The following is a 13,204-nucleotide window of genomic DNA, read 5'->3' as shown; positions in this document are numbered from 1 at the left end:
TTTCCTCTTTTTTTTTTTTTTTTTTTTAACTTCTCACGAGTTTTTAATGTTGCTCAAGTCAAACATAACCTTTTATTTGTGAAGTTAGGGAATTGGAAAAGGAAATCAGGATATGACCTTTGAGCTACACAGAGCTGGATTGCAAATCCTTGCTCTGCCAATTATTTTGTGACCTTGAGAAAGCTCCTTGATGTGTTTGAACTTCAGTTCCTCTGTTTAAAACATGGAGATGTTATTATCTTCTATGAATTGTTTTAAGAATGAAGGAAAAATATGTATAAATTATTTAGCATAAATCCTAAGAGGACTCAGTGAATGCTATTTGTTTAGTTTTTACTGTTACTAGATTCTTTTCACTCAATATTATATTACTTGATCTTAGCCAAAAGGGTAGAGAAGCGATCCATTTTAACATATCAAAAGCACTGATACTACACAGTATTTTTTTTTTCTGAGCTAGAAATAAACTATACTTTGTCATTGTCATTTATTCCAAAATAAATATAAATGTATACTTTTCCCATTGCTATATCAATCCTTAAAATCAGGGAAGCTGGAGCATTTTCAGCATATACAATGAAGTGTGGCTAAGAAAGGAAAATCTTTGAAAAATGATAGTAGTAAGACAATATGAGTATAACTATAGTGTCTTTTTTGGTACCGGGGATCAAACTCGGGTTCTTTTGCTTGCAAGGCAGGCACTGGAACCACTGAGCTAAATCCCCAGCCTCTGAAGTGTCTTATATACTTCAGATTTTAACTTTCAGTCCTTATTCTGCTAAAATTCTCCTGACCTATTTCCTCTCAGGGAACATGAATGGTTCAAACAGGATCTTCCAAAATATCTCTTTCCTGAGGATCCATCATATAGCTCAACCATGATTGATGATGAAGCCTTAAAAGAAGTGTGTGAAAAATTTGAATGTTCAGAAGAGGAGGTTCTCAGCTGCCTTTATAACAGAAATCACCAGGACCCTTTGGCAGTTGCCTACCACCTCATAATCGATAACAGGAGAATAATGAATGAAGCCAAAGATTTCTACTTGGCAACAAGCCCACCTGATTCTTTTCTTGATGATCATCATTTAACTCGCCCCCATCCTGAAAGAGTACCATTCTTGGTTGCTGAAATGCCAAGAACACGCCATACTCTTGATGAATTAAATCCACAGAAATCCAAGCACCAAGGTGTAAGGAAAGCAAAATGGCATTTGGGAATTAGAAGTCAAAGTCGACCAAATGACATCATGGCAGAAGTATGTAGAGCAATTAAACAACTGGATTATGAATGGAAGGTAAGAAAGAGTATTCTAAACATTAACACATTTGCCAAATCTGTAATCTATAAAATTTTTATAGAAGAACTGATTTGGCTTTGTTTTTGTATGTATCATATACTAGGTTGTAAACCCATATTATTTGCGTGTACGGAGGAAGAATCCTGTGACCAGCACATATTCCAAAATGAGTCTACAGTTATATCAAGTGGATAGCAGAACTTACTTACTGGATTTCCGTAGTATTGATGGTATGTACATCATCAGACTTTGTCACTGAATGTGGCTGGTTAGTCTTTGATTCTTCTGAAGATTCTTGACTTCTTCCTAATAATTGAATAGCAAAGGAATAGGAAATGTGACTTTTTGTGCCTTTGCAATACTAACATTTGTAAATCTTGTTAGTCTTATAACCGTATCACATGTTGACCTTTTAATATTACTGTTTTTTTAAATCCTTAAAGACAAGATATGTTTTGGTCCTAATGTGATAGTTTTATACTACATTTCTGTGTTTTTGTGTGGTTCATTTTGGTAAGATAAAATGTTTTAATTAGAAATAAATGTTGATGTGTATGCTTTTATTTATGACTAATTTTAGAATATATGCAAGGTTTTGGCTGTTTTTCATTGGCTCTATCAGTTAAGATATGGTGCCATCATTGTTTATGGAAGACTATGTAGAATTATATAGCTAAGATTCATATATGAATTTTTTTTTCCTTTTCAGAAACTTAAAGATAGTACTTACATGTTATCAGAAAGATAGATTTAAGCTGTGAAATGCTGACCAAATGTTAATGTCTTCTTATCTGTATGTCGGATACTGTATATCTCCTAACACAAACCAGTACAGTTGGAGATAGAGATTTTTCTCATTGTATTTGGATTGATACTAGATTTATTGGCACCTGGGTTTACCAATTGAATGGCCACGTGCTTTTTTTGTATTTTGTTCTCAACTAGTTTTTCTTTTATTTTGTTTATTGGAATTGCTGTCCTTTATGAGAGCTTAAATGAAATATGATGTGAAAGTGGAGAGTGAAAACCACTAAGCAGAAGTTAAAGAGACTTTTCTAGATTTACCTTTACCTTTCTGTTTGTTTCTGTAGATAAATTACTTAACTTCTCTTGGTCCTTTCATATCAGTAAAATAAGCTTGGATAATTTCCACGACATGTTCCGTACTTCAGGTGAATTTATTCTATGATTTTAATATGGAAGGATTAATTTTTATGGCTAGAGAATTTTAAACTCGAATTTAGTAGCTCACTGGGCTCTTAATCTTTGCTTGCAAAATGGATGGATAGCTGTACTCTGCACCTATCCTTGATTAGCCATTGCAAGAATATGTTCTGTGTGTTAAAGAGGTGACTGGTTTAACACAGGCACGTGGCTTCATTTGAGAAGGTATTTATATTCTGAATAGCTGGTCAGTAGTCTCACCTAAAGAAACAGTGTCAATATTGTAAAAAAACTGAGGAAGTCATAGATTTTATGATATATTGAAATTCTTTTTGTCCAGATGAAATTACAGAAGCCAAATCAGGGACTGCTACTCCACAGAGATCGGGATCAATTAGCAACTATCGATCTTGCCAAAGGAATGACTCAGATGCTGAGGCTCAAGGAAAATCCTCAGAAGTTTCTCTTACCTCATCTGTAACCTCACTTGATTCTTCTCCTGTTGACTTAACTCCAAGGCCCGGAAGTCACACAATAGAATTTTTTGAAATGTGTGCAAATCTAATTAAAATTCTTGCACAGTGAACCCGAAACTTTGCTTATTTCTTTGATAGCAATAAGCATGCATAATAAATAATAGCCAAATGCTTACATGTGTAATCAAATTATAGATATATATAATTATAACTAAGGATGGCCTTTTGGAATGCAATTTGCACAGGAATTGGGACACAATAATTAAAAGCCTATTGTGCAGAAATAAATTAAGATCTTTTTGTTGTTATTACTCAATAAGCATATAGCATAATATAATATAAACACAATGAATTAGGTCTCTCAGGCTCTTTTGATTTTTGGCTATTTTATATTTAGTGTATACAGGTCTTTGTAGAATATTAATTTACCAGAAAGGCCTTCATACATGTTGATGTGTTCTATATTTGCTTTGTAAATTTACTCAATCAATGCTTGCCCAGAATTCCCATAGACCTTCATAGGTGATAGTGTCTTCTGGGCTTATTGAGTCTTAAGTAGCTAGTATTTTCCAGTAGTAGTAACAGTCTGGATAACTTCTTTCATGTCCTCTTAAAATTCTGTCCTGTATGGTAAGTTGTATCAGATATTAGACTCAATTTCAATTTTTTTCTTTAGCTTGTTAAGTCCAAACACACAGAATATGTATATTCACATACTTCCACACTAAATTAATCTCACAGTTTCTCTCCCTATACTCTTTAAAGTGTTCTATTTCAAGAGCTGCATTGCATATAATGTATATAAATCATGTTTTGCTAATTTCACAAATTCTCCCAGCTCATGATGTCAGCCAGTATTGAATGTATGTAAGCATCTCTAGTCACTTGATGATAAACCTTTTAAATTGAGTGAGTGCATAGAAGGAACACGTCTCACCAACTTTAAATTCTTAGTGGAACTCCACTATGAACTTTTTTAAAAAAGAAAAATCGAAAGACTGTAGAGTAATCCTATCTATGTGTATCTATTAGTTAGATTTCTTTAACATTTTGCCTTATTTGCTTCCTGTACCCAGAGATATAGTTACGCATATACATTTGTGTGTGTATATATATATGTTTTTCTGAACTATTTAGATGTTAGACACATTTATCAGCCCTAACTGCTTAGAGGGTCTCCTAAAAAATGAGTATCCTCAGAAAACTATCATAAGTCCATTATAAATTTAGAAACTTCCTATTATCTGCTACTCATTCCATATTTATATTTCCTCATTTATCCTCCAAATTGCTTTCATAGACAGTTATTTCAAACCAGGATCCAATTAAAGTTTACACATTGGATTTTGTTATATCTCTTTCATCAGATATAATATTAATATTATTTTGATAAAATGTAGAACAAATCACAGTTCTTCTGAATGGCCAAATTTGTTTTGTTTTAATTATTTAAAAAAATTAGCATTATGGGATCTCTCTAAAGATATTTAAGATCTCTTACATATTTTTTTTACTCAGTAATAAAACCACATAAATGTAAATGAAGGTTTCAAAGTCACCTCACATGAAATTCATATCATTTGTATTCTAATAAATACTATATTGTCCACATTTGCCTAATATTAGCTTTATTTTTAATTTGAGACAGGGTCTCACTATGTAGTTCAGGCTGGCCTTGAACTGAATGTAGTCCAGGCTGGCCTTGAACTTGCAGCAGTCCTTCTGCCTCAGCCTCACAAATGCTGGGATTACTGGCACGCACCACCACTTCTGGCTGCCTATTATTTTAACTTAAAGAAATTGGAGCTGGGGGTGTAGCTCTGTGCTTGTCTAGCATACACAAGGCCCTGGATTTTATTCCCAGCAGAGAAAAAAAAAATTAGTTGTATTTTTTTTTTTGGTGTGTTGTAAAAGATATTTTTATTTTAATTATGATAGGATTGTCTTGTCAAATATAGGGAGCACTAAGGTAACCAGATACTGGTAGTTTTCATGCTAGCTTGCAGAAATGGTTACTCAAGTTTATGGTGACTCCAGTACCTCTATACTCCTGCACTGAATCTAAAACAAAAATCTTGATTCTTTTTGTCCAGGGCTGCTTCTATTGAACTTCAGATCCAAATGCTGTATAAAGCAGAAAATGTCCCATTTACGTATGAGCAGAATGCTGTATTTAGTAACTGTGTGGTCCCTTGATGGGGATATTGGTTTTAGGCTCTCTAAATGCAGCATTATATTTCTGATGTCTAGAACAGAAGACTGTATTTTTAAAGATCTGTACAAAGAACTAAATAAATATCTGTATGAACTGTTCTATGGGGGTGGACAAAAGAACCAATTAACTAGGACCCTCTAAAATTGTTAATTTTGTAATCTTCTTTTATAAGTTATTGTGATTCTTCTTAGTTACTAAGTTTTATTTTGAAATTATTCAAATATTGTACTTGTACAAACAATATGATAATTGCAGACTTGCCGTAAATTCTTTTTTAAGCTAGGATATTTGAAATGACAGCTTTTGATCAAGTATGTCAAGGTTGCAACAGAATTTTCAAAAATTGTAATTTGCAAATTCTTAGTAATACTGAAGATGTAAGGGGAGTCAATATAATGATTTTTAATCTTTTTTATTATCTTTTTCAGCAATTTATATTTTTTGTGATTTTATGCAACCATATTTTTACTTTGTCTTGACAGCTGAAAGATGTATAAGGTTTTTGCCAGAAATGTACTGTATACATAGTTTTAAATATAACAGATTTTACTGATATGTAAAAATTTTGTCATTAAAATTTATTTCTCATGGAAAGGAACTTTTCTACCAGTTTGGGGCATATGGGAGCTTAATATATCATATCTAATTTAAAATAATTTTACTGAAATAAACATTATTGCTTTTACTTTGATTATATTTTTTTAAAAATGCTTTTGTAGTTTTTTCAGAGTTTTAGGTAATTTTATATGAAATCCTTCCCTAACCCCCCATCCCCTGCACCACTGTGCTGCCCCTTTTGATTTTGTGGTGATACTTTTCACAGTTAATGCATTGTGGGCTTTGGCTGGATGTGGCTCCATGCATCTATGTTCCAAGTGCACCTTTGGATGAAAAAAAATCTGTGGTGTCTAAAAAATTGTTTTCTTAACTTCTCTATCTCCCCATCCAAAATATAAATCTCACATGGTGAGTTCTGACAAGATGAGATTCCACATACAGTGAAACTGTAAATTGGTGATAGAGTAGAAATCAATCCTTATGGTTCATGTATGTTTTGATGAGTATACAATTTCAAGTACCATAATTTAGAAAGACATAATAAAAACTTCATTTTTTAATTTGTTGTAACAGCTTTTTTTGTTTAAACTGGGAAAACTAAATGGCACCTGGAGAGGGGGTTGGTCATGGACAGATACCTTTTTACCTCTCTTAACAGTGTACCTAAACATAAAATGTGTGTGACCAAATTTTAGTACTTAAAATATTGTGGTTTTTGTCTCAACCAAATTAGTTTTAATTTTACCTAGAAATCAAGCATTGAAACAAAATATTGATAGGTATTATAAAGGCCAAAAAGTAGGTACTATTTATTAGAAGCTAACACTGGATTTGGTTAGAATCCTGCCTGTATCAGTCACTTTCCTTTCACTGGGATAAAATACCCCACACCCAGAACATTGAGAGGTTTAATTTAGTTCTTGGTTTCAGGGGTTTCAGTCCAAGATCAGTTAGTTATAAGGCAGAAATATGGTGGGTGTGATGGAGCAAGGCTGCCTAGTTCAGGGTGCCTTCAAGCAAAAGCAAATAGTGCAGAGAGGAAGTAGGGACCAACTATAGACCCCCAACGCCATGCCCCATGCCCACCCAGACACACCCGGAAGTGTTTCCATTTCAGGGGGATCTCAAAGCCAACCAAGCTGGACCCCCCCCACACACACACACCTACACTGCACCACTGCTGTTAGACTTCAGTACTAAATCTTTTCTCTATGTACCATTACTGGGCAGCACTTGCTGTATCATTGACATTCTGAGTCTTTAAAACAAGAAAATTAGGCTGCCAGCCTCAGCACAAGGTCTCAAGTTTGATCACAAAAAACAATAAAAGAAAATGCTAAAAAATGTTATGAATAGCACAAGAATGTTTTTCTTTTGAGGAACACTCCTAGGTTATCTCCCTTGTATAAATTTGTACAAGAAATTGTCTTGTTTGAAAACCCTATTGAATTGATATATTCATTGTAAAAGAACAAACCTATTCATTGTAAATGCTAAAAAAAATGTTTACTGATAAATTTAGAGCATTTTTTGCCACTTGGGAGATGTTCATGGTGTCACTAAAAGGGCAGCATAGGAAATGTATTAAATAGATTAAATGTGTTAAAAAGGTTAATCTGTGATCACATAAAGAAAAGAAGTGATGGGTGAAGTGTAAAAACTTCATGGGAGGAAATCTTTAATGGGGTAGAGTGAATCAAGTTTAAATTACTTGAGATATTTAGGTAACACCCCTAGAAAAGGGACACTGCCTTAAGCAACAGTTACTCACTTTAAACTATGTTCATGTGTGCCCACTGTAAAAGCACTACCTACAGAAAAGTGCATAAATCTAAGTACAGTCTGTGGCGCTGAATTTTCAGTGCAGGTTTACATGGCCTATGTCAACCTCTAAACACTGTCACCACCTTAGTGACTTTTATAATTACTGTGAGAAGCCAGAAGACTTCTGTCCTGTTCCATATATAGAGACTGAGTCTGGCTTAACATGGGCAGCAACTTCACAAGAAGATGAATGTCAGGAGCAGGGATCATTGGATGGATGCTGGCTCCCACAATCATGCCTTTATCATTTTGAAATTTCCAGTTCAAAGACCCAGGCATGGTGGTCCACGTCTGTTATCCAGTACTTGGGAGGCGGATGCAGGAGATTACTGTTAGTTGGAGGCCAGCCTGGGCTACATAGTTCAAAGCCAGTATGAGCTATATAACAAGACCCTGTCTCAAACAACAGCCCCCCCTCGAATCCTAAAGACCCCCAAAATTGGTTTTTTGGGTCTTCTATGTAGAGTACTATATCATCAACAAATAATGACAGTTTAACTTCTTCCTTTCCTATCTTTATTCCTTTTATTTCTTTCTCATGTCTAATTCCTGTGGCTAATGTTTCTAGAACTGTATTAAACAGGAGTGGTGATAGTGAACATCTTTGTCTTCCTGATTTAAGTATGAAGGTTTTCAGTTTTGGGCCATTTTGTGTGATAGTGTCTGATTGTTTTTCATATAAGCCTTTATCAAGTTGAGATAAAGACCATCTATTCCAATTTTCTGTGGGTTTTTATCATGAATTGATGTTGAATTTGACTCCATTGATATAGTATATTACATTTATTGATCTACATATGTTGAACCATTCTTGCACCCCTGGGATAAATCTGACTTCATCAAAGTGTATGATCGTCTTGATGATCTTCTGTATTCTGTTTGCCAGTATCCTATTGAGGATTTTTGTATCTATGTTCATTAGAGAGTTCTCTTTTTTGGTTGGGTCTTTCTCTGGTTTGGGAATCAAAGTAATACTTGCTTCCTGGAATGAATTTGGAAGTATTGCTTCCCTTTCAATTTCATTGAAAAGTTTAAAGAGTAGTGGTGATAGTTCTTCTCTAAGTGTCTTATAGAATTCAGCAGTGAAGCCATCAGGACCTGGTCTTTTCTTTGTTGGTAATGTTTTAATTACATTTTCAATTTCAATGAATCTAATTGGGGTGTTCAGACTTTTTATATCTTCTTCGTTCAACTTTGGAAGTTCATATGTATCTAGGAATCTGTCCATTTCGTCTGTGTTTTCCATTTTATTAGAGTACAGGCTTTCGAAGTAGGTATTGATGATCCTCTGAATTTCTGGTGTATCTGTTGTGTCTTCATCTTTTTCATTCCTAATTGTATGAATCTGAGCCTTTTCTTTCCTTTTTTTTGATAAGGTTGGCCAAGGGTTTATCGATTTTATTTATTCTTTCAAGAAACCAACTGTTTGATTCATGTTTTGTTTTTTTTTTTTTTGTATCCTCTTAGTTTTCATTGTATTGGTTTCTGTTCTGATCTTTATAATTTCCTCTGTTGTATGTGCTTTGGGTTTTTCTTGCTCTTCTTTTTCTAGCAGCCTAATAATTTCCTCTGTGACCCAATGGTTGGTCAGCAGGGTGTTATTTAATTTCCATATGTTTGTGAAGTTCTTGTGGTTTCTTAGGCTATAGATTTCCAGTTTAATTGCACTCTAGTCTGATAATATACATGGGATAACTTCAATTTCTTTGCATTTACTTAAGCATGTTCTGTGAGGTAGCATGTGGTCTATTTTGGAGAATGACCCATGGAATTTTATGTTTACAACAAACACTATCATTTGTTTTATTGAAGTAATAGTCTCTTTTTACTCAGCTCTGAGAAAAGGTCTAATGTGCAAGTCTGAATAACTAATTTGTCCTAAATAAAGTGTTTTACGAAAAAAGCATCTAGTTCAGTTTGTAACAGTTGCCCTGGTGCTTTTCTTTTAGACAGATTTTAGTATGCATCAGAAGTACTCGATGAGGATACTGTATTGCTGCTCACCCTACGAGACAACCCTTTTGCCCAGCAAGGAACTCTTGAGTTCCAAACAGTGATCTGCACTGTAGTACTGAGGGTGAGAAAGCCTGGTCTCTAGTCTCCAAACACGGTCCTTCAAGAGTCAAGATGCTTAATTTTTCTATTTCCTAAGTTATGTTAACACATACCTGTGTTAACATTTGCCCGCTTATTTTCAAGACATGACCTACAGCTATTTTCAGGTCATAATTTTCTCTTTTGGGACCAACTTATTTGTTAATTCCTTCCTACCTGAAGCCAACAGTTCAGTCACGACCTTCCCTAATTAGCCTGTTTTGAACCTTTCTCAATCCAGTTTTAACTGTGTGCGTCTGCTTGTCCTCCCTGGCTAAATGGTAAACCCCTTTAGAGCAGGACTACAGTACTTTGTACTTGTTAATCCTTTGAACGCCCCTCAAAATCAACCCCATCCCACCTCATTTTTACCTGAGCACTACGCCTCACAGTAGCCGGGACAGCTCCGCAATCCACGCAGCCGCACTTTTCCCTAACTACAAATCCCAGAAGGTAATGCGGTGGGGTAACCATAATGACTTCTGGGATTTGCGGTCCTGGAGAAGGCTCTGTCAGATGAGGAATATTTAACAATTCTTAATTGTGCCCATTTCCTCTTGACCATCCGGACGCCTCCAGGGTGGTTCAGCCTGTTTCTTAAGAGACCAGGGAGCAAGGATCGGATGATGCCCTAATAAATCGAGGGACAATTTCCGCTTCCGGTGATCAAAGGGCAAGCGGAATGTAAACACTAAGCCAGGGGTTATCAAGTAACTGGGGCTAACGTCTGCGGTGGAAGCCAGAGGGTGTGAAGGGAAAGGCGAACAAGGAGCTTCAGAAGTAGTGATTCGACGGAGGCCTGACAGAACCCGCGCTGAGGTTGGTCTCTAGGGGTAGGCGAGCCTGGGCTCGGGCTCACCCGGGTTCCGCCGCCTGGCGCTTTCTAGTCCACGGCTCTGAGATTTAGGTAGCCGGCGGGGAGCGGGGCCGAGTTTGCTGGTCTGGGGCCTGGAAGGTGGCTTGGCCAGGCCGCGGGCCGCTCTGCTGAACTCGCAGGTGACGTCCAGGGCAGCCTTTATGAGCTTTGTCTTTAGGAACACTTTTATTATTGTTGGCTGATGAAGAGAGAGTCGCTAATAGCGGTTTCTCTCTTGCGGTGACATTTCTAGGTAAATTTTTCTTGAATTTTTCACTTCCGAATCATCTCTACCCAGAAGGATGCTGTTGTGATTTCTTATGTCCATGCAGTGTTTTTTTTTTCTTGGATGTTGCATCCTTGACGCAATCAGGCAAGCAAGGCATTTTACTTTGCTAAAAGCACAAGACAGCTTGTTGCCTGGTAAAATGTCAAGCGTGGATTTGTCGAGAGCCTACTGTGGAGATTAATGTACCAGTACAAGAATTTGGAATACAGTGACATTGTTTTAGAATTTTTATAGCATTTATTAAATATAATTCTATAAAAAATGTTGAATTTGTTTGGTTTCACTAGTTAAACATTAAACCTGTATGATTGTGATACATTTTCTTATCCCTGTGAAAAATTAAGGCTGGGATGTTGGCGTCTTGCATCTAATTATAGATTTAGGAAAACCTCTTCATAGGTTTTAATTTTATGTTCAGATAACCTCAGAGGAAAATAAACTCATACTATTTATCTTTTTTTTAAAAAAAACAGCTTTATTGATATAATTGATGTATCATAGAATGCACTCTCTTATATAATTCATTCGCTCTTAGGGTGTTCGAAGAGTTATCTCACAATCACAAGTAGAGAGCATTTTAACCACAGAAGGGACTCCAAAACTCTCAATAGTTATTTCCCCCACCCTGTATCATTTAAGCTATCTGAATCAATTCATCATCAGGTTTTCTTTGGGGTAAGTGTTTTGTATATGGTCTAGAACTCACCCCTCTTTTTAAGACTCAACTTTTATTCATAAAGCCTGAAGTGTCCTTTCTGAGACATAGCATCCTCTGATTACTGTCTGGTAGTACTTACCCTGTATTATAATTGACTGTACTCTCTCCAGGCAGTTTTCAACATAAATTGTTAATGGCTTTGGTAACAGATACATGCTTTTAACCTCAGTAGGCACTTGATCCCATTTGCAGTCTCTGCTCATCCCTTATTATTGTATCTTTCCTAATCTTTATGATGACGATTTCAGATCTTTCAGTTTGGCCCATTTATTTTTCCTTAGAACGGATGACTACTTTCTATTTCCCTGAGAAATATGTGGCTTTGAGGCATGAAATCTTTCACTTTTATTTCCCTACACCATTGAACTTTCCTGTACTTTTCACTCTGTATTGATTATTAACTTTTGTTTTGTCTCAAGAAATCTATTCTTGGCCTTCTCTTAAGTGAAACTTGTCAATTTCTTGTGTGGATGAGGCCTGGTGTATCCTTATAGCTTCATTCTGTCCTGACCTTTACAATGTTATCTTAAGGAATTTTGGGGGCCAGAGAGTGGTGGGAGGTAATGATACATCTGAGGTAACAGTGTGTATTTTTCATACATGGTTGATAACCATATCATCAGCAGTTACAACAATGGTTTTGGGTTGCAAGATAGGTAGGGTTAGTGGGAGTCTGAGTAACCTGTTAATTTTGAAAAAATACATGTGGATCTCTCATTTTGTATTCCTCTTCCTACTAACCTCTGCTTCTAATAATCAACAGGCATGTTCAGTGATTTCTAATGTAATTTGCCATCTGTAAATACACCAGAGTTCTGCTTCTATTAATAGAGCTATTATACTGCCAGATGTCCCAAGCTGCTAATATAGAAACAAAGTTCCACTTGGAAACTTTTAAGTCACAGAATCTAGTCAGTATTCTTGTTATCTTTAGGGACAGTAATAAATTTTTACTGACATATTTTTATCTTGTCTTACCCTGGTACCTTGTGAGGCTTTTGTAATGATACATTCTTCCAAGTTGTCTTCACTCTGTGTTTCTGGACTTGTGATCCTTTATAACCACAGTTCTATTTTTACCCATTTCTTAGTAGCTCCCCTAGGATACATATAGTCATCTACAGACAGAGGAAACTCATCTCCCATATTATGACAGGTCTGGGGAGTTTGCATTGTCCTAATTCCCTAGTGCAGTTTATAATCTGTTACTTTTCCAGGTCTTACTAAAAATCAGTGCTCCTGTGGAAAGCATGTGGTTCACTTGTATTATACTATATATTTCTTTTCTTATCTTTTTCTTGAGGAGGACAAGTTTATTTAGATTCATAGTTTCCAAGGTTCCAGTCCATGGTTGACTCATTTGCTCTGGGCCCTGTCATAAGGCAATACATTATGGTAGCTAAAAGGCTTAGTGGGGAGGCCTGCTTACCTCATGGTGGCCAGGAAGCAAAGAAAGAAAGTATGGTCACAATATCCTCTTTAAGGGCACATTCCCAGTGACCTAGCTGCCTCTCCTTCTCTGACAGTTTCACCACCTCATAATAACCACAGTCTGGTGACCAAGCCTTTAACATATGTTGCCTATTTCTTGATTCCTATGATTTATTGACACTTCCTCATATTCATTAGAACTTAGATCCCGTGATGCACAATTTTCTTCAATCTCCAAATCTCACTGCTATTTTGGATTTTTCTGTTTTTCAGTAAATGAT

At 35.9% G+C, this 13,204-nt stretch overlaps 2 protein-coding genes across 2 annotated transcripts in view; both read left to right on the top strand.

The window, feature by feature from the left end:
- Positions 1–4,622, top strand: part of Prkaa1 (protein kinase AMP-activated catalytic subunit alpha 1) — a 27,414-nt gene extending 22,792 nt beyond the window's left edge. The window contains exons 7-9 of the mRNA XM_033760629.1: positions 809–1,295; positions 1,402–1,528; positions 2,803–4,622. Of these exons, the coding sequence (XP_033616520.1) occupies positions 809–1,295; positions 1,402–1,528; positions 2,803–3,047 (859 nt within the window). The 3' untranslated portion in view covers positions 3,048–4,622. The remainder of the gene's footprint in view (positions 1–808; positions 1,296–1,401; positions 1,529–2,802) is intronic.
- A 5,558-nt stretch (positions 4,623–10,180) lies between these two features.
- The window catches only part of Ttc33 (tetratricopeptide repeat domain 33), a 45,330-nt gene continuing 42,306 nt past the window's right edge, over positions 10,181–13,204 (top strand). The window contains exon 1 of the mRNA XM_010633869.3: positions 10,181–10,448. The gene's annotated coding sequence lies outside the window, so the exon portion shown is untranslated. The remainder of the gene's footprint in view (positions 10,449–13,204) is intronic.

Source organism: Fukomys damarensis, unplaced genomic scaffold, assembly GCF_012274545.1.
Source record: "Fukomys damarensis isolate Sample0158 unplaced genomic scaffold, DMR_v1.0_HiC HiC_scaffold_1, whole genome shotgun sequence".
NCBI classification, from domain to species: Eukaryota; Metazoa; Chordata; class Mammalia; order Rodentia; family Bathyergidae; genus Fukomys; species Fukomys damarensis.
Note: the sequence above shows the minus strand (reverse complement) of the source record. Positions and strands in the feature narration are given on the sequence as shown.